At 36.5% G+C, this 18,504-nt stretch overlaps 1 protein-coding gene across 7 annotated transcripts in view; it reads right to left on the reverse strand.

The window, feature by feature from the left end:
• DENND1B (DENN domain containing 1B) overlaps positions 1-18,504 on the reverse strand; it is a 271,030-nt gene that overhangs the window by 87,774 nt on the left and 164,752 nt on the right. For all 7 annotated transcript variants that reach the window (XM_027565776.1, XM_027565775.1, XM_027565777.1 and 4 more), the window contains 2 exons: positions 13,403-13,448; positions 8,708-8,809 (listed from right to left, as the gene is read on the reverse strand). In XM_027565776.1, coding sequence (XP_027421577.1) covers positions 8,708-8,809; positions 13,403-13,448 — 148 coding nt within the window. The remainder of the gene's footprint in view (positions 1-8,707; positions 8,810-13,402; positions 13,449-18,504) is intronic.

The following is an 18,504-nucleotide window of genomic DNA, read 5'->3' on the forward strand; positions in this document are numbered from 1 at the left end:
TTGAAGACTTAGTATCACAAAAAGAATAAAATACCTCATTAATTATTGATTACATGCTGAAACAGTATTTTGAATATACTGGGTTAAATAAAACATTAAAATTCATTGCAGCTATTTTTTTTTGCTTTTTAGCATGGTTGCTAGAAATTTTTAACTGCCAATGTGGCCTACTTTATGTTTCCACTGTGGATGGTGCTTTTTTACATGAACAGACTATTCGTGTTGAACATACTAGTCACACAATTTCATACAGACGTGCGAGACTAAAAAAAACTGCCTTGCAAGAAATATGGTTAAGGTTCTCCTTTGCCTATTTCTACATTATTTGACCTTTACAAACTGCGCATGAAGAGCTCTTCCTTGACCTACTCGAGGTGAGCCTCGACTGTCAGCAGACGGTTGGTGGTCCCAGTTTCTCAGACCAGAGGGGCAATGAGTTAAGTGTTTCTATGTGCACCCATGAGAGCTCAGAAACAACCTGTAAAAATGAAACGTTTTTTAACAGTCAGCTTCAGATACGAGGGTACTACTTTAATATAAAATGACTGTCAACCTAGTTATTTTTCTGTACTGTAAACCATGGGAGTAAGTTATCACCAGTTACCACTGCCCTTTGTAGGGCTAATTAGCTGTGAGCAAATTTTAATATATATATTTAATTTTAAAAAAGAAAAGGTGATGTATCTTCTGCACTTTTAAAATACCTGGTCTGGGAAATAGCATTTTCTGCTTAATTCCCAAACTTCTAAGTTTAGTTTTGACATAAATGTACATCTCTCCATGATATCCTAAAGCTTATACTCACATGTAACTGAATTCAGCAAAGCACCTGAAACTTTGGTAACACAGCTATTATCACAAAATCCTATCATGGCCTCCTGAAAAAGCATCCACTGTTTTCTCTTTTTATTCTTAAGAAAGTAACCTGCAATGTTTGATGGCTGAGGATGACTTCAAAACTGATGTTTTACTTTGACATATTTAGTCTGTATATAAATTAAGTCTAATTAGGTATCATACTAGACCCTCCTCCCCAAAAAAATGTGAAAAAACTTCAGAATAAACATAATTTCACTGCTCTTATCAAGTGTTCAAATTCCTTTCCTACAATGAGCATCCAGGCTTCCGAGCAGCCGGAATTACAGCCTGGGTCTAAGCATAGTCAGAGTTCACTGCAACGTGAATAATATTTCCAATTCTCACCCTTTCCTCTTAGCACTAAGTGACTATGAGTAAAAGGAGGGAATTGCACGAGTAAACACAAAAAACAGCATAAATTAAGAGTGCAAGCCACATGCACGTGGTCTGAGCAGTGAAACAATGATGCTAACCGGGGGTCAGGAAGGGAGGTGACATAGAGGAGCTGAGATTTTTCAAGGAAGTGACAGGTTTCTCTCTTAACTTGACTTTCAGATGTGGCTTCTCAGGAAAAATAAATCAACCACTATAACCCACTAATTTTCATTTCATTTCTTAGGATCACAAAGAGAAACATCAGGGTAAAGAACAGAAGGTAGACACAAACGTTCAGGAATAATATTGGGATAAACCATGTGTCCTGACAGGGCGCTGTGATATCTTTAAGTATCCATATTCCTAATTGAACTCTACTCCAGAAACTATATACATTCAGAAGAGCTAATGCTTCAAAGGATATCTTGCTTTAAAAAAAAGTTACAAAGTTAAAATCTTCTTTATTCTTCCCTGAAACATCTTATGGTCATTGTATGAACCCAAAATTAAATCCCTACACTTTAATCCTTCTAATGTTCAGTTTCTTAGGCAATAAAATGAACCCTTTTGTCTTAATTTTCTAACATGCTTCTATTTAAGGATTAAAACACTAACCTTTAACATTTGTTAAATGAAAAACACATGATACACTGGCAGAGGGCATCGTGACAGTTTCTTTGAATGCTTAAATTACCTATCGGAACCTAAAATATGGTGTCATGTACAACTGCTTTCCCTTCAGAGGGATCGTAAAAGGAAGACAACCAAGACCGCTCTTACTCCTTCTCAAGTCCAGCGTCATGCCAGGGTCTCAATAGCAATGTCACTTCCGAGATCCAGGAGGTGAGAAAGTACCCTCGGAGGCCCTCTCGACACTGTCTTCCATGAGCAGCACACCACGTCACCGAGCCCCAGCCATCTGATCTCCGATATGGATCTCAAATCTGTCCACCTTGCTCCAAATCCCTGCCACTATCAAGTTCAAGCAGCGATCATCTCTCGCCTGGACCACTGCAAATGGTCTCTCAACCCATCTTCCTACTTCATTCTGCTTCGTCAGACCCAGGGACCTTCAGGACCTAGCGCTGGAGACGGCGTTTTTACAAGCCTAAGTGGCCTGCACGATTGTTCCTCTGCTATGGATCTCCAGTAAAGGCCCAGTAAAGCCTGGAGTCCTGAACAAGAAACAGTGACCTCATGCTCTCACTCCTGCTGTATCTCTACCACCTCATCGTGTGTAACTCTCACTTCTGTGCGTCTCACCACAGCTACACAGGGCTTCTCTCCCTTCCTGAATTTGCCAACAGCAGAACCTCTGCATACGCTTATCCCTCCTCCTCCCACTCTGCGTGGCTTCCTCACACCCACCATTCAGGCCAGTTCTGCACAGACGTACTGACGTCTCGAGTTGAACCACATAAGGCATATGTGAGTTTACAGGCAGGTAACAGTGGCCTCTTGGCTTGACTACAGCTATTTCACTTGGGCTCTCTTACAGCGGAGGTGCTGTCAGTCCACCAGCATCTCACTGAGCTCTCACTCTCTCTTTGGTAGCAGAAACCCTAAGCTCCGAGGGGCTTAGGATTACCTAAGGATTAGGGGCCTGGATAACCTAGCTGGGTTAGCCAGCCATCTCCCTGCAGCACTGTGACCTGGTGTGGCCAGGGCTTGTGTTCAGCTGATGGAACGTGAGCTTCAGGACTGCAGAGTGTACATCTTCTCGTCCTCTCCGCTCCCAGTGCGGCATATAGTTGGTGCCTCATCAGTATTTGAATGAGAGAATGAACAAATCAACAACCTGTCCAAGCGCACTTCATCCTAACTTCTCTAGTTGAGTGAACAGAGTGTCTGTGACGGGGCCCAGGATCCAGGGACCAGAATTCCCTGAGAAGGCCACCAAGTTGTCATCCCGTCAGCAGGATCTGGGAACCCCTATCGTGAGAGTGCTCACAACATCGTGTGCACAAAAAGTCTCTTGAATATGGAAAACTCAAGAACTTAAACACACACGCAGAATTTTTCAATTGTTTTAAAACCAAAATCAAGGTCTTTACATTAAATACATAAACACACACACACAGAGAGGCAGCAAGAAGAAAGAGAAGGGAACTTTTAAGATGACACAGGAGGAGAAAAGGTATTAGGAGAAAGGCTAGCTAATTTAGACGGAAATGAAAAGCCATGAGAAAACCAAGGAAACTCATGAGCACTGAAAAAAATCACTAAAAGTAACAAATGATAAATCAACTTTCAAATGGCAAATGTACAGAGACATGGAGGGAGGGACAGAGCAGGGCTGGACTGATTCTCTGCTGCAGCCAAGAGAAACCAGTGAAGATCTTTTAAATGCCTGAAGCCCAGTTAATTAAGATTTTGCATTTTTAATTTTTGTTTTATTATGCTTTGGTACTGAAAGTTTATTAAAAAATATATACACTGAGAAAACAGTAGGAAAACACAGCAGGATCTGTTCATACTCACAGACCAAAAAAAAAAAAAACCTTCGTAAACAGTCTCATCTCTGAAATTAACTATTGAGAAGAAAAGGGAGCCCCCGTGACAGCCGAAGTTGGGGCAGGAGCCCGGTGCCTGCCACCACGCCCCGCTTCTCCAGGGCCAGGAGACACACGGCAGCCCTCGAGCCACAGAGGAAGAGATTAAACCTGCTTCCAGGCTTCTCCCTGTCATTACTGTGGGAGTCAGACGGAAACACCCTTAGAGCGCGTTCTAGGAAGCAACTCTCAACAGGGACTTGAACAGCAACGTCCGCTCCAAAGGGCGGAAGAAACGCAACCTCGGTTCTCTCCCAGGACCGCTGACTGGGTGCCTACACTGCATGGTCCACTAGCTGGACAGGGGTGTCTCCTGGAGTCTACCCTATTAAACAAAACAACGTCCTCGAGATCACTCTAGAACCCAAGTCAAACTGTTATCTTTCTCATCTGGACACGTGAGAGGTCTCCTGGGGCTTCGGTCACTGCTAAACGCGATAAGGGTTACAGCAGAGCACTGGCGAACCTGGAACTAATCGAATATTCTCTGGGGCCTCTTTTTTTTCTTTATAACATATATTATGACAATTTAACATATTAAACCTTCATGTTAGATTAGAGGAAATATCCAGTGAATTAAACATATTTACTGACCTACTTGTACAGTTGGTTAAGAGTTAAATTTATTTATATACTTGCATTTAAACTGACTTTTAAAAATTCTCCAAGAAAGCCAATTCTTTCCCAAACATATTCCCAAATGAATTAACTCACTTGAATTTAGATGATCTAAAAATTTTAGTTAGAGTTTGGGTTTTTTCCCTTTAGTTTTTTAGGCTTGTAGTGATTTTTAGTTAATCGGAGCAATTTGTGTCTTTCCTGTTCATGTCATGGTAAAACCATTAACCTAGTCCTCCGTGTGATACTTGAAAGTCTCAGACGCACCACGCTTTAGAGGACTCTGTTTTATAATAAGGCCTTTTCAACGTTTTAATAATTAAATACGCTTCACACTGAATGTCACCATCCTGTAACACACTGGCCCGCGTGAAAGGTGCAACAACGCTCCATGTGCAAACTGCGCTTTCTACACAACCTTGGAACAGAAAACGGAAAATCATTTTCCAATAGCACTACCCAGAACATGAAAATGAGTTTTTAAAACAGTGCTGACAATCCTAATTTAAGTGAAATAAGTCATAATGATATTTCTTTAACAAGATTAGAATGGTGAGTGGGCTTCTACATCAACAAGAGGTACTCAGTACCCTGTGTACCACGTTCAAATGAGAGGGACCACGCACTAGTGTTTGGGCCCTAAAGTCTGAGAACCAACTTGTAAGAAATAAAGCTCCAGCCACACCAGAAACAGTACAGTTCCGTGCCTTCACCCTCTCCTCTAGCACAGAAGTCAATATTTTGACCTGCCTCAGAGTATATTATTTTTCACAATCTAGTAAGTTGAAATTATTTAAAGACAGTTATGCCACACAGGTCAAAATTTGCTTTCCTAAGTAATGAATATTCTAATGCATGTGACTTTTTCAGATGTCAATTCTAAGCAGCTTTCTTCTGTAAGAGTTAGTTTATAATTGTTTTAACTAAATATGCACATAAAGACAGATTTCCTATATCTCATTATAATTCGAATTAGCTTAATTTTCCCACAAGTGGGGTATCCTATTCATTTTTGAAACAGTAACAATTCTCCTTACTTTTCAAATTCTTCTTACTTTTCAAAAATGTTAAGGATGATAATAATTTAAATGAGTACTAATACTCTAGAAATATTTTAAATTATTACATAATCAAAACTAAATTTGTATAATGTATGTATGTGCAATGAAGGAGGTCTCAATGGTGCATTTTCTTAAATTAAAATGAACTCATTTGAGATTTCAAATGTTATATTTAATACAGACTGGCTTTTTCTGCCCCCACTTAAAAACATATCACAATAACAGTAACTGCAACTAATATTGTTACACAGCCATAAAATTTATTCTTTTATTTCAAAACACTCAAATGACATATGTTTGAAGGTACCTATATCTGGCACAGCCACTAAAAAAAATAAAATGACAATGTATTTGTAGACAAAAACTACAAAAGTATATTTTAATGGGTCGACTGCTTTTAAAAGTTATTCCATGTAATTATCAATATCGTTAAAATCACTCCCAATAAAATTTGTTTTTCTTCTTTTAATGATCCAAATCTATAGTGAAATGATGAAATCGAAAAACAAGTGTTCTTGTCAGAAGACAGGAAGAGGGTTTTTTTTTCCTTTCCCTTAAGGAAAACAAAGGGTTCCTGAAAGCTTTGGCCTGATTTATTCTTCCAATTTTAAATACCTTAAGAGCAGCGGAACTGCTACTGGCATGGTAGTATTTCTAACAGTCAATAAATCTAAAATATTATGTGTGAATATTGGAATGAAGCCATTAAGAAGATTACAGCATGCAACACAGCAGAGGGTCCATAGGAAAAAAGAACTAGTAATTCAGGACAACTGTGACCACTGACCTTTGAACAGCCAAGACCACTGGTCAAGCTGACACGATAATAAAGTGCATATGCATAGAAAGCCGTCCAGCCTCTAAGTATAAGTGTCTGGGTGAACGATTTTTAAAGGCCCCCGTTTGAATATCAGTTAATTTATTAAATTATCAAACAATACCAACAGTAATGTTCTTCAGGCTTCAAGCATATTTTATTAAGCCACAAAACAATTCAGGACTATCATTTGTGACTTGAACACATCTCACTCAAAACATTTACAACTAAAGGAAGTATGATGGGATACTTGATCATATTTCCCCACTGTAAGAAATACTCCTTCCTACTTTGGAAAACCGATGAAAAACCTAAATTTATTAGAGATGGATTAAACAACCACCTGAAATATTTTCAGAAAAGGATTTTAACTTTAGAACATCTCACACTTGCAGTAAATAGTCCTAGCTCCATCTGAGAACTATTTCAGGTTATTCATTCTTCAAATCTGTCTAAGTCTGCAGTCCTTAATTTCAGCCATACAAATACAATAGCTATTTCTACACTGTCTTGCAGAGTTCCTTTTTATGAATATTCTTTACCATTTCGGTTATGTTTCATTAACCGTGGCTTATAACTAACCAGTGGGACGATCTCTTCTGTCATTGTACACATTTAGGTTTTTACATTTTGTGAATATTGTTTAACTTCACATATTTAAATAAATGTTTAAATATCAAACTAATTCTACTAGGAAAGTAGCAGTTCTCAATTTGAACAGAATCACCTATCAAAAAATTACTATTAAAGACTGTTTTCCTCAAAGTAATGATCAGCTAGAGCTAGAGCTGACTATAAACATTTTCATGTAACACAAGAAAGCTGATTTCTTCTCTTTCTCTTTCTTATTCCTCATTTAAAGGAAAAAAAATCCTCTCTTAGAGAATTAACTGTGGGGACTATATGCACTTAAGGAAAACACTCTTAAAAGCTGGGACTTTATTTTCATAATTATGTCCCTATCTAGTGAAGACTACTTTGATGGATTTCTAAATGAACAACTCTAATCCTTTCTAGCAGCTTCTGCAAAATTTTTATAATGAGGCAATCTAGTTATAATGAGCTAAAAAGATAATATAATTCTTCACTGGCCTAGGTTTGGATTTATTCATACATAGCACACATTTTACTACAGTGAGATAAAGTAGTTAATTTGCTTCAAGGTCAGCAAGTATTTTAGGTTATTTATGGGCATAAATAATCTGATTTTGACTTTAAAGTCACGTTTTTCCTATCAGCAGCCATAAAAGCAATCAAGGCAAGTATTGTTGTATTTTTTGAGTTTGAAAAAAAAATAATTAAAAACTCAAACCTAATAATGATTTCAAAGTACTTGCAATATTACTGAAAATAATATTTTGAAGGTTATTTCCAAATTTTAATATAGCTGAATAAATGGATTTTTAAAAGGGAGTTATTTTAAATTAGAATTATGTTACATAGGTATTTTTAAATAGACATTAGAATATATACAGAAGCAGTACAATCTGCATTTGTACCCTGTTCTAAGTAATACAAAGGCCAAAAAAATGCATTTCTGAAAACCACTTAACACAAAATACAGAATATATCCTATTATAAGCTGCAGACACACACATGCACACACACACACGCACACACACACACAAACCTCTGCAAGATCAAAGACCAAAAGAGAGCTGGCACTTAATTTATCAGCCTTTACAGACAAAAGACAGTTTTCGTCATTTCAAAAGGATCAGATGTCTTTTATGACAAACTGGGTTTGCAGTTTAATTTACAAATAGAATCCTAAGTAAGCAGTCTGTGCTCTGCCAGAGCAAATGACAGTGTAGGTTTTCATTCTTGCGGCCCTCAGCAGGAGAGAAAAGATTAAAAATAAAACTGAAATAATTTAGAGAAAACAAATAAATGTTTCAGAAAGTTGAGGGAGATCAAAGCCAGAATTTTCTGACCCCAACTGTACAAGCATTTCTTATTATATTGACCAGTGCCATCAGCTCATTAATTAAAAGGAAAAGCATTGGCAGGTGGCAGGGAAGCAAAAGCCGATAATTGGCCCCCTTCTTCTTCTTGCCTTCAAAAACTCGCTCATTCTTCTGCAAGACATGCCACCAGGCAGACAGAAATGCCTACTTTGTAATATAATGATTAAGATGAGATGAAGAGACTTGTGCTTAAAGAAACTCTGCCTAATGAATGCATCGAGCTGTTTAATTACGATCCTGCTCTTACAATAAGGAATGTGATGCTCCATTCGACATCTCCTCGACTGCCAAAAGGTAAAAATATTAAATTGAGGCTCTACATTGCTTCCTCTCACACCACATGCACATAGGCAACCCTTTTATTTCAGACAGAAAAAGTGGGAAAGCAACTCCTGGTGATTCAAGGGTCCAGGAGAAAACACACACGTATGTTCACCACAAAACACCCTCCACACTTACCACATCGCTTGGAAGGCTGCTCAAGTCATTAAACGGTGATTCTAAAGTGTTTGTGTCAACATTTAACATAACCACATCCTCCAGTGATTTATTTTTCACTCTCTGTTTAAAAAACACAATTATAAACATACATCTTAGTATAGTTTCCTTCCAAAACTATCATGAGCTTAGACATGTAGAGAAAATTAATTTTAATGCCTTGGCCTTAGAAAAAAAGGAAAATTCTACACTATGAAAGAATACAAACAATTTTGCCTTATGCGAAAGTCTATCTACAACCATTCAAAATGGTAAGAGTAAAAAGTACTTAAAATAGAATGTTTACTCACCTAAAAATATTAATTTAGTTCGGAGCAACTAAATGGGATCTAACTACCAAAGAGATATTACAACAAATACAAAATAGCACACAGCTATAATAAACTGTAAATATTTATATTCTTTAAATTTTACCAACTGAATTTCAATCCTATGATACAGGAACTTGTAGCCAGTTCTAGAGCTATTTTTAGCATAAATCGTACTTCAGGGTTAACATAAAACAATAAATATGACTAAGTAGTAAATCAAGTTTTAAATTAGTAAATATTTCCTCTATTATCTCCGTATCAATTTGGTATAAGTTGATGATGACTTAAAAGTGAAAGCTAAATAAGAAAAAATGACAGCAGTAATACAGAATTTGTTGTATTCTTTATCCAATGAAATTAATAAAAAGGATCAAATTTAACAGCCTATCAGATCAACTATGTGACTTGTCATATTTGTTTGAAAGCTTAGTCAATGGCCAAATGATCCCAATGCATGCACAAATCTATTAAAGTTGTATCCTTAAAGAAACATTTATAATTTATTTTTCCTATCTAAACTAATATGTCTACTTAAATCATATAATTCTATTAGTCTTATTTAAATGATAGCAAATGTTATTCCCTAGTGAAAATAAGTAATATGTACATTAATGAAATATATCCATCAACTCAGAATTCCATAATTGCATAGTTCAACTAGCAATCGACCAATTAATCTCAGTGCAATAGTTTTAAAAGTGACATTCTAGAATAACAGCCATTTTTCAATTTAAACACCCTAAATATTAAATTGGCCAGGACAATCTTTTAAGTTAGCCACGACTGGAATTTCTGCGATCTATTTAGAATTTCAAATATCTGTGTACTGGGCAGAATTCTAAATTTGCTAGGAAAATGAAAGTCTAAAGTAGGGAGTTTTTATGAATTAAGAAAGCCATAATGTCTATGTGGGATATGGATTCTCAAGTGCACACATGATTCTGAAACCCTTTCTTGTAAAAGACACTATAATTATTCTAAAGTAAGATTCAATTAAAAAAAAATAAAGTAAGATTCAGAAGATGGCCATTTCTAACAAATTAACAGAGAATCACTTATAATAGTGATATCAGTGCCAAATATTTATGAACTCACTTCCCTTCCATGTGTATATGTATATGTAAAAGAGATTTACATATGTAAATATGTAGTTATCTACAAATCAACTATAGCATAACTATAAAAATAACTATTTTATGAAGAAAAATATGTGTATATTAATGGCATTTATATGGAAAAAGTATACCTTAAATTTAATTTCCATCTTCAATTCTAAGTTGCCTTTTAAACAGAAATAGTAAAGATAATCCAGAAACCTGATGCTTTTTTTCAGGGAATGAAGTGAGTTCATCTAAATAGCCCAGAGTAATGGTTTTGTGATCCCAAAATGTTTGTAACATCACTAACACTTAACTCTGAATAAAGGAAATTAGTCTTGGTATGAAATGTATACTTTTTTCAAAGTTTCTCTTAGATTAAAAAAGTCTGATAATAGCTGAACATTAAAATTTGTTATAGGGAACAATCGGTAAGAATGGAAAATGTATTCATTTCAATAAATCAATACACTGAGCCTCTCTAAAGTGAGAACAATTCTACAAGGGGGTGGAGATAGTATGCAATTTAAATGTTTTTTTTTTTTTTAATTCAGATTAATGTATTTTCTCTTTTATTTCCCTCCAAACCTAGCTTTTGCTATTTTCTAAAGAAGAATAAAAGGTCAGATGGCCTGTGAAATGGCATCTCTTCCTCTGTCCCATACTCTTCTGTCTCACAAAATTCATGAACTTATTTTGGTGAGGAAAGAGTAAGAAAGTGTGGAAAGAGAATGTGCTTTTTATCCCTCAAAAATAAAAAGATACTATCAGGACACAGGCTGAAAGTCTTCTTGAGGACAACACAGGATGCTGAGCCACCCAGTCTGCTGGCGTCCCCCGCCCGTCGCCCTCGTTGCAGGTGAGGCCAGCACACACCTGCACATAGACGCCAGGAGGGACATGGCGGCGGCCAGCAAACGATGCTGTGAAACCGGGTCGACACTTTGTCTAGAATCATTCAGTGACGTAAGCCCTGCACTGGGAGCTTCTGCGGACTTACTCCCTATCACTAATAGGCCTTAGTCTGCCTGGACTTTATCCCTAAAGTCTAGTTTTCAGGGGGAACAAAATGCCCCTAACCATTCATTTCAGAAGCAAACTTAAACATTTTAAAAAGAGATTCCTAGCCAGGTTTTACTTATAACCACATAAAAATAATTTGTAAAAGGTTTAGAAAGTCATTTGGTTCCTATCTTTGAACAATTAGGTTTAAAAGTCTTTGTAAAACTGATAAAAAGTGTTGAAACCTTCTTGATGGAGAGGGAAGAGGATATTTCAACACTTCCCCAAGAAAAAAAAATCAGTCGTATTTGCAGCCAAACAAAATGCGAAAAATTAGCCAGTCCTGTTTCACGTGTAAAATGTGTGAATATATTTGTATTTTAATTGTAATTCCACTTAAATAAAATTTAAAAAGCACTAAAGATTAGAATTTTAGCTAAAAATAAACCTGCCTAATAATGCCATATAAGAATGGAATTCTGATACAGGATGTGTGTCTCCTGGTAAAAGACTAAGAAGAAAGTTACTCAATGGTACCCAATTGGTTTGAAGACATTCCCGAAGTTCCTGGTATAGTTTCTCATTCACTATTCAGCCAAATAAACCAAATAAAGCCAAATAAAGACAGCTTAATAAGTTCAGAGTATAAAAGGAGCAGAGATTCCAGCTGATCTAATTGTGGCTTCATGCAGTCTCACTTCATGATAAGAGCCATTTGAAAGGTAGAAAGGACTGCTTGTCCAAGACAATAAGGAGTAAAAAATTCTTAAATTTGTTTCTTTAAAAAGGTAATGATTTTCTCAACAGGTGTCCAATAAACGTGATAAATTTTATGGAATAGTTAGAGCATGTACTACCTGCTGCAGTATTCTGGAAAAGCTTTTTTGTTTTAAAGGTTGATATAGAATCATTATGCAAAATAATAAAACAGGTACAACCACTTCAAATATTTTTCATTTGCATAAATAAATGTATTATAAAAATGATGTGTTCTGTTAGGTATGTTTAATAGATATGTGCACTAACATCAAAATCAAATTCGATGACTTTAAAAAAAAAAAATCATGCCAACCAACCATGGTTAAATTTTTGCAAGAAATCAAACTACATGAATAAAATGCCGGTCATATATTCTACACTCTACTAGCAGATTAAATACCTACTTATTTATGTTTTATCTTATACAATTTGTTTTCACTACAAGTACCTTGGCCTTTAAGAAGTTTTCTAAAAATAAACAACATACAGAGTTATCACGCTTTGCGATCCAGGCTTCAAAATTAAAAAGAAACTAAACCCACTATAGTTCATTAAGATGTATTCTTTATTAATGGTTAAAGCATACTCTCTCCACAAAAGATGCTCAGGAGTTTTAAAAATAATCCCCAGGATCTTCCTTGATCAGCAAAGTGAGGATTGATACAGCGATAATGACTAATCATTAAACCAAATCTAACTCACTAAGTTTGCTTATCAGAAACTGGGTTAAAGTACAATATGGACAACCAGCCAAAGAAATTTATTTGAACAAATCAGCTGGCATAATGATGCCAGGCAACTAACCCAAGACTTTTGTTAACTTTTTAGAAACTAATCTTATAAGATGTCCTCTCTGGAAATCTCACTGATTTCAAGTTTGAGGTGTTTAAAGGTCAAGGTTTTCCATTACAGTGATAACAAATGACAAAAGTCACTCTGAAATGACAGTTAAAAAAACCCCTACATTTTTAAGTCCCAACAGGACTGAAAATTAAAATTTTTGAAAAGCTATATTCTAATTTAAAAGTTCATAATTAGTGTATTAAAACACATTTTGATAAAATTTTGATATAATGGATTATAGTGAAGTTCGCAAAATAAAAATTTGCCCTTTATGATTCATAATTACAAAAATTTTTGCTTTAAAAATATAGAAATATATCTTCTGAAAGAGAAACAGATATAAAAGATCTCAAGCATCATCAAGATGGTTTAAAGACTAAGTTTTTAGTATTTAAAACTTAACACATGACTGCAACCAAACAGAAGCTACTTTCAGGGGTCTCAGGCCACTGAAAATAGCCACTGTGCATACTGATTAAATACGATTATTTCAATATCACCGTTTGGAAAACGATCACATACGTATACTCTAAATATGCAGCTAGTTACTTCCTTGTACTATTCAACTGATATTCTCTCAAAACACAACTGTTTTAACTATTACTTTTACGAATTAATTTATCTCATGTCTAAAAGATACTCACCTCTAGGAGGCTGGAGTGTATTCCAATCAGGTACGGCATGGGGGCACTAAATTAAAAATACACACGTATATTCACAGAGTTCATTAAAACTGAAACAGTGATACAGTAATTCAGAATGCTTTAAAAAATACATTGATAAATGGGGGGTTCTAACATAGCACATGATAGATTGTTAAAATTATTCCATTCAGAAAACTCAAATTTAATCTGAGGCCACTAATATATTCAAATTAAGGTTGATGTATATAAAATCACAGAATTATAATTAAATGAAGAGTTAATAACGTTTAAAAAACCTTGTTTTATGTAAGGAGAATATTAGGGTCTCCCATTGTCTAAGATGAATCTTTTCCATATACTTCCTATCAAATATATCTTGAAGAATCATCAAATTTATTCACACGTATTTGTATAATTTTTTATTTAATTAGATTCTTACATGATTTTATTAATATATATTCATGGTTTCACACATACACCAAAATTTTTGAGTCAGTCAGTCATAAAGTGTTTACTGAGACCTACTGTGTGCCAGGTACATTTTGGGAACCGAAGATGCAAAGATAAATAATCGCCGCCACCGCCACTCTCACTATCCTACTTCTCTGCTATCTTTCCACTCACGTCCTGTGCCTTTTATTTAAACTCCATACATTCTTCTGTATCCCACTTTCAACTGTCATATAAAATTATATTTAGTAATAATATTAAATGAATATAATTTATTTAACCTATAATGATACTAAAGTTATCATTTTAATAAATTTTTTAATCGCTCTAATAAGTTTCAGAGTGATGTTAATTACTTCAACGCAGTATCTGGAGCAGACCCAGGTACCACCACCTGGCACGGGGTGAGGGCACAGTAAACAGAAGAGACAGAGCACGCTCCCTCGTGGGGCTGATGTTCTAGCAGAGAATACAGACATTAAATGATGCTCATAATACACAAAGTCAAGACTTACTAGTAATTTCAGAAATATTTCTCATGAAATACAGCGAGGAAATTATTCAACTCGACATTTCAAAATGAACTTATTATTTAACAAGGAAACATGAAAACGAACAAGTGCCTACAAATGTGACAGAAGATACGCAAGCTAGTAGCTGTTTTAAAATAAAACATTTGGCATTTCTTTTATATACATCTCTGTGTGATACTTAATGCAAACCTTTTCTGTTAATGAAAACAGATAATATTCTTTTTCTAAGGATCTGCATAATTTTCCAAACATTCCTGTCATTATTAGAACTGAGCTGGCCAAAGTCTGGCATGTCCACTTTGCTACTGAGAACCAAACAAAACTGGCCCCTTGGCAGATCCAGTTTTCAAAGTAACCTCAAGCAGTTCCTAATCTGTTTATGAATGGCTTCCCACTAACATCCACACATCCAGAATTCACAAAAAGTAAGAGCGGTTCAAACTCTTATTTAACTCCTCATTAGTCTGGTCATATCGTCCTAGATTTTAATTCCCAGTTGTCTTTGTCTTCTGTAGCTTTGTTCCTTCTCTCTTTTTTTTTTTTTTTTTTTTTTAAACTTCTATGCAATGGGCCATCTGGAATTGATCTGATATTCTGGATATTTCATTTGACTGAAAGTCGAGAACTGTTTATAGGCCTTGATATCCTGAAGATCTAACAGATTTTCTGCCTTCAAAAGGAGAGAGAAGGAATAAATGTGGACTGTTGCACTTTTGTTTAAATAAAAGTAGGCTAGTTGGTTCCCCATCCAAGTTCTCACCACTGGGATTCCTTCTGGGACTCCACAGAAGACAGAAAATGTGTGCCTCTAACTACTCTGGGCTCCTACGACCGGGTTCAGGCAACTTTCACAAAATAGTACAAATTAAAGTTACTGCACAATTTTCCAATTCACCCCAGATTAGGAAACCTGACCACAAGTTTTATAATACAGGAAGACCATGGAATCTCAGATCTCAAAGCACATTTTAATATAATAAATGTTCATCAAACTATTTAAGCCTTCTAAAAATAATAATTATTATATCTATGTTACTTATGTTGAGAGGCAGGATACATCAGATTTTAAAAAATCAGTGACAAAAGTAATAGCTAACCAACTGAAGTCCTATCAAACACACCTTAGATAACACTTTTAAAGCTTCATGAAAGCTAGTTACCTCTCGAAGCATAAACAATAAACTTACAGAAACTGTTAAGTCAGAATAAAAATCCAATACAGAATTCTACCCATAAAGTAACTGAAACTTTTTTCTATGGGTTCACTGTGTATCTCTATGTAGTTTTATCTCACTAACTTCTGAAAAATCCAAAATACACACGTGTTGGACTGCAAACATTATTAATCTAGAGCACACCTTCCTAAAATAATTATGATGTTTTTCAGAATACAGACTAAACTCAATAGTTATTTCATCCTCATGAAACTGTATTGCCTACATCCTAATATTAAGTCAGCCAAATCTCATGAAAGGTAATTTTGCTACCCTAGTGAAATCTCCTAATTAGATTAGGGCGTTAATAAGTCAGGGAAAGATCCTTGGCAACACAGATGTTTTATCATCTATGTGTAAAACTATTCTAGATTTTTCTGTCAATGGAATTATTTTGCAAAGACAGGATACAGAAGGCTCTATTATGACTGCAGCCTCTTTTTGGTAGCAATTAATCTTTACTGAAAAATAAAAAATAATTACTTTGTAGTAGCTTTTTTCTTTTTTAGGTTTTTCTTATGGAGGCCACCCATGGGGTAGACTGTAACAGCAGCACTCTATTAAGCTAGGGTAGTCTAAACAAAATAATTTTCCATTTAAAAAAAACTATTCTCTTAGAAGCTAAATCTGTTCTTTTCAAAAAAAAAAAGAATCAGATAGAGAACATAAAAACAATGACTCGACCATTATCACCCAAATGAGCAATCACACTGGCACTGGCCTCAGCGCCTCGGGGGCGTTTCAGGGCTCAGAAGGTTAGGGACACGTGGCAATGCCACTCTAGGCCTCCTACATTAAAGCACTCTTTTCGTGTTCTGTTCTGTGTATCAACACCTACCATGGAAATGTCTAGGTCTACAATAGAGTAACTGTTAAGTAAAAGCACAACATTATACCAATCTCTAGGATTTAATCATGCTGAATAACTGAACTTTATACCCGTTACGCAGAAACTCCCCATTTTCCCCTGATACTGGTAGAGGAAGGGGAAAACACAGATGGTGTCGTTTCCTACCCTAGCAGACGGTGGGCACTTCTCCTGGGTGCTCCGATCGGGGTTCTTTTACAAGCCTCAGACATAAACCCTATGGCATCACGGTATTCCTCTGGGCTCCCCATATGCACTTGTGCACGAACGTGGGAAGTTCTTCCTGTCTGGGGACCCCAGGGGACGGAAACTGAGTCCTATTCATTATGTCACATACTCACAGCTTGGCGAACACACATTTACTAAATGTCAGGTCCACAAAGGGATGGATTCATGAAGGATGAGCTGACCCGTTAGCAAGCCTCCGTCAGCCGACCAAGATGCGCTATTCATCCACGGTCACAAGATGGCATTGCGGCCCTCCGAGTCTACCCCATACCAGAGACACGCTTCCAGGGGCCAGGACTGCCTCGGGTCTGGGCAAGTCCAACCACCTTCAAGAGATGGCGAATACACAACTAGCCCATCACATCTTCCTAGTGCCATTTTTGGAGTGGGATATATAAATTTCTTTACTCAAAAAATATGAGATTGAAGGCATGATCTCAAATTTTTCTGCCTTTTGCACACACATCATTATGACGCTAGGATCAGTGGCAAAGATGCAGAAAAAAGAAAACCATTTTCTTAGTTCAATCTGTGGGATTTTCTGACAAGGAAAGAGAGCTGGAGTCTTAGACAGCTATTTTGGAGAAAGAATGTAGATTACACTGCCCACTTCCTATGTTAGAAGTGGAGCCCATCACGGTGACCTTAAGGTTTAGGAACTCTCAGATAACTTTTTGCTTCATTACCATGGCTCTGCTCTCTGGACCAGGGAAGTGCCTAGCACGCAGGCTATTAGAACCTGTCCTAAAAGGGCTATTTCAGAGGTCAGAAATGACTAAGACTTAGATACGAAACAAGATACGAAACAAGCTTCCTTCATTTCAGGGGAAGCGGCCGAAAAAGAAGAACATGTGGGCAGAGTTGGAAAGTATCAGTAAGACATCTCTGGAGAGAGTTAGTGGTCATTTCTAAACACAGCATTTCAGGACGTCTTAAACGTGTCATCATTACAGAGAATGGAACTTAAAGGGATGTTACCTCCTAAGATTTCAGAACATTTTCTACAGAAAAATTAAAATAGCACTAATATTATGTATGACAAAATGTAATTTTAAACCTCACAATTAGAAGTGTTAGTTCTTGAACCACTGAGTTCAGTTCAGTCGCTTAGTCATGTCCGACTCTTTGCAACCCCATGAACTGCAGCACGCCAGGCATTCCTGTCCATCACCAACTCCCGGAGTGTACCCAAACCCATGTCCATTGAGTCGGTAATTGATGCCATCCAACCATCTCATCCTCTGTCGGCCCCTTCTCCTCCTGCCCCCAATCCCTCCCAGCATCAGGGTCTTTTCAAATGAGTCAGCTCTTCACATCAGGTGGCCAAAATATTGGAGTTTCAGCTTCAACATCAGTCCTTCCAATGAACACCCAGGACTGATCTCCTTTAGGATGGACTGGTTGGATCCCCTTGCAGTCCAAGGGATTCTCCATTGGCATAGATTTTTTAAAATCATGTAGCAATGCATTTTCTAATACTTTTGTCAAAATTGAAAATAAGTAAGTTTTAATTGCTGAATACTATGTGCAAAGATCTACTGCACATGTTGATGTGAAAGAATCGTGGTTCCTGCCTTCGAGGATGCTGGTCTAGTCTAAGTATTCTGGTGAGAGAAGAAGACTCTAAAGTGAGTACCAAGACAGCTATTTCTAGAGCCAGCTGTACTCTCAGACATGTGTGTGGTGCTTTGCAGTATAATTAAACCACATACCTACAGTTTCCTTCCAAACTGTTTCTGCCTCCCAGCACCCAAAGGGCAGGATGGCAGTGGGAAGTCACTGGAAACTTACTTCATGGCATTATCAATA

This window comes from Bos indicus x Bos taurus, chromosome 16, assembly GCF_003369695.1.
Source record: "Bos indicus x Bos taurus breed Angus x Brahman F1 hybrid chromosome 16, Bos_hybrid_MaternalHap_v2.0, whole genome shotgun sequence".
NCBI lineage: Eukaryota > Metazoa > Chordata > Mammalia > Artiodactyla > Bovidae > Bos > Bos indicus x Bos taurus.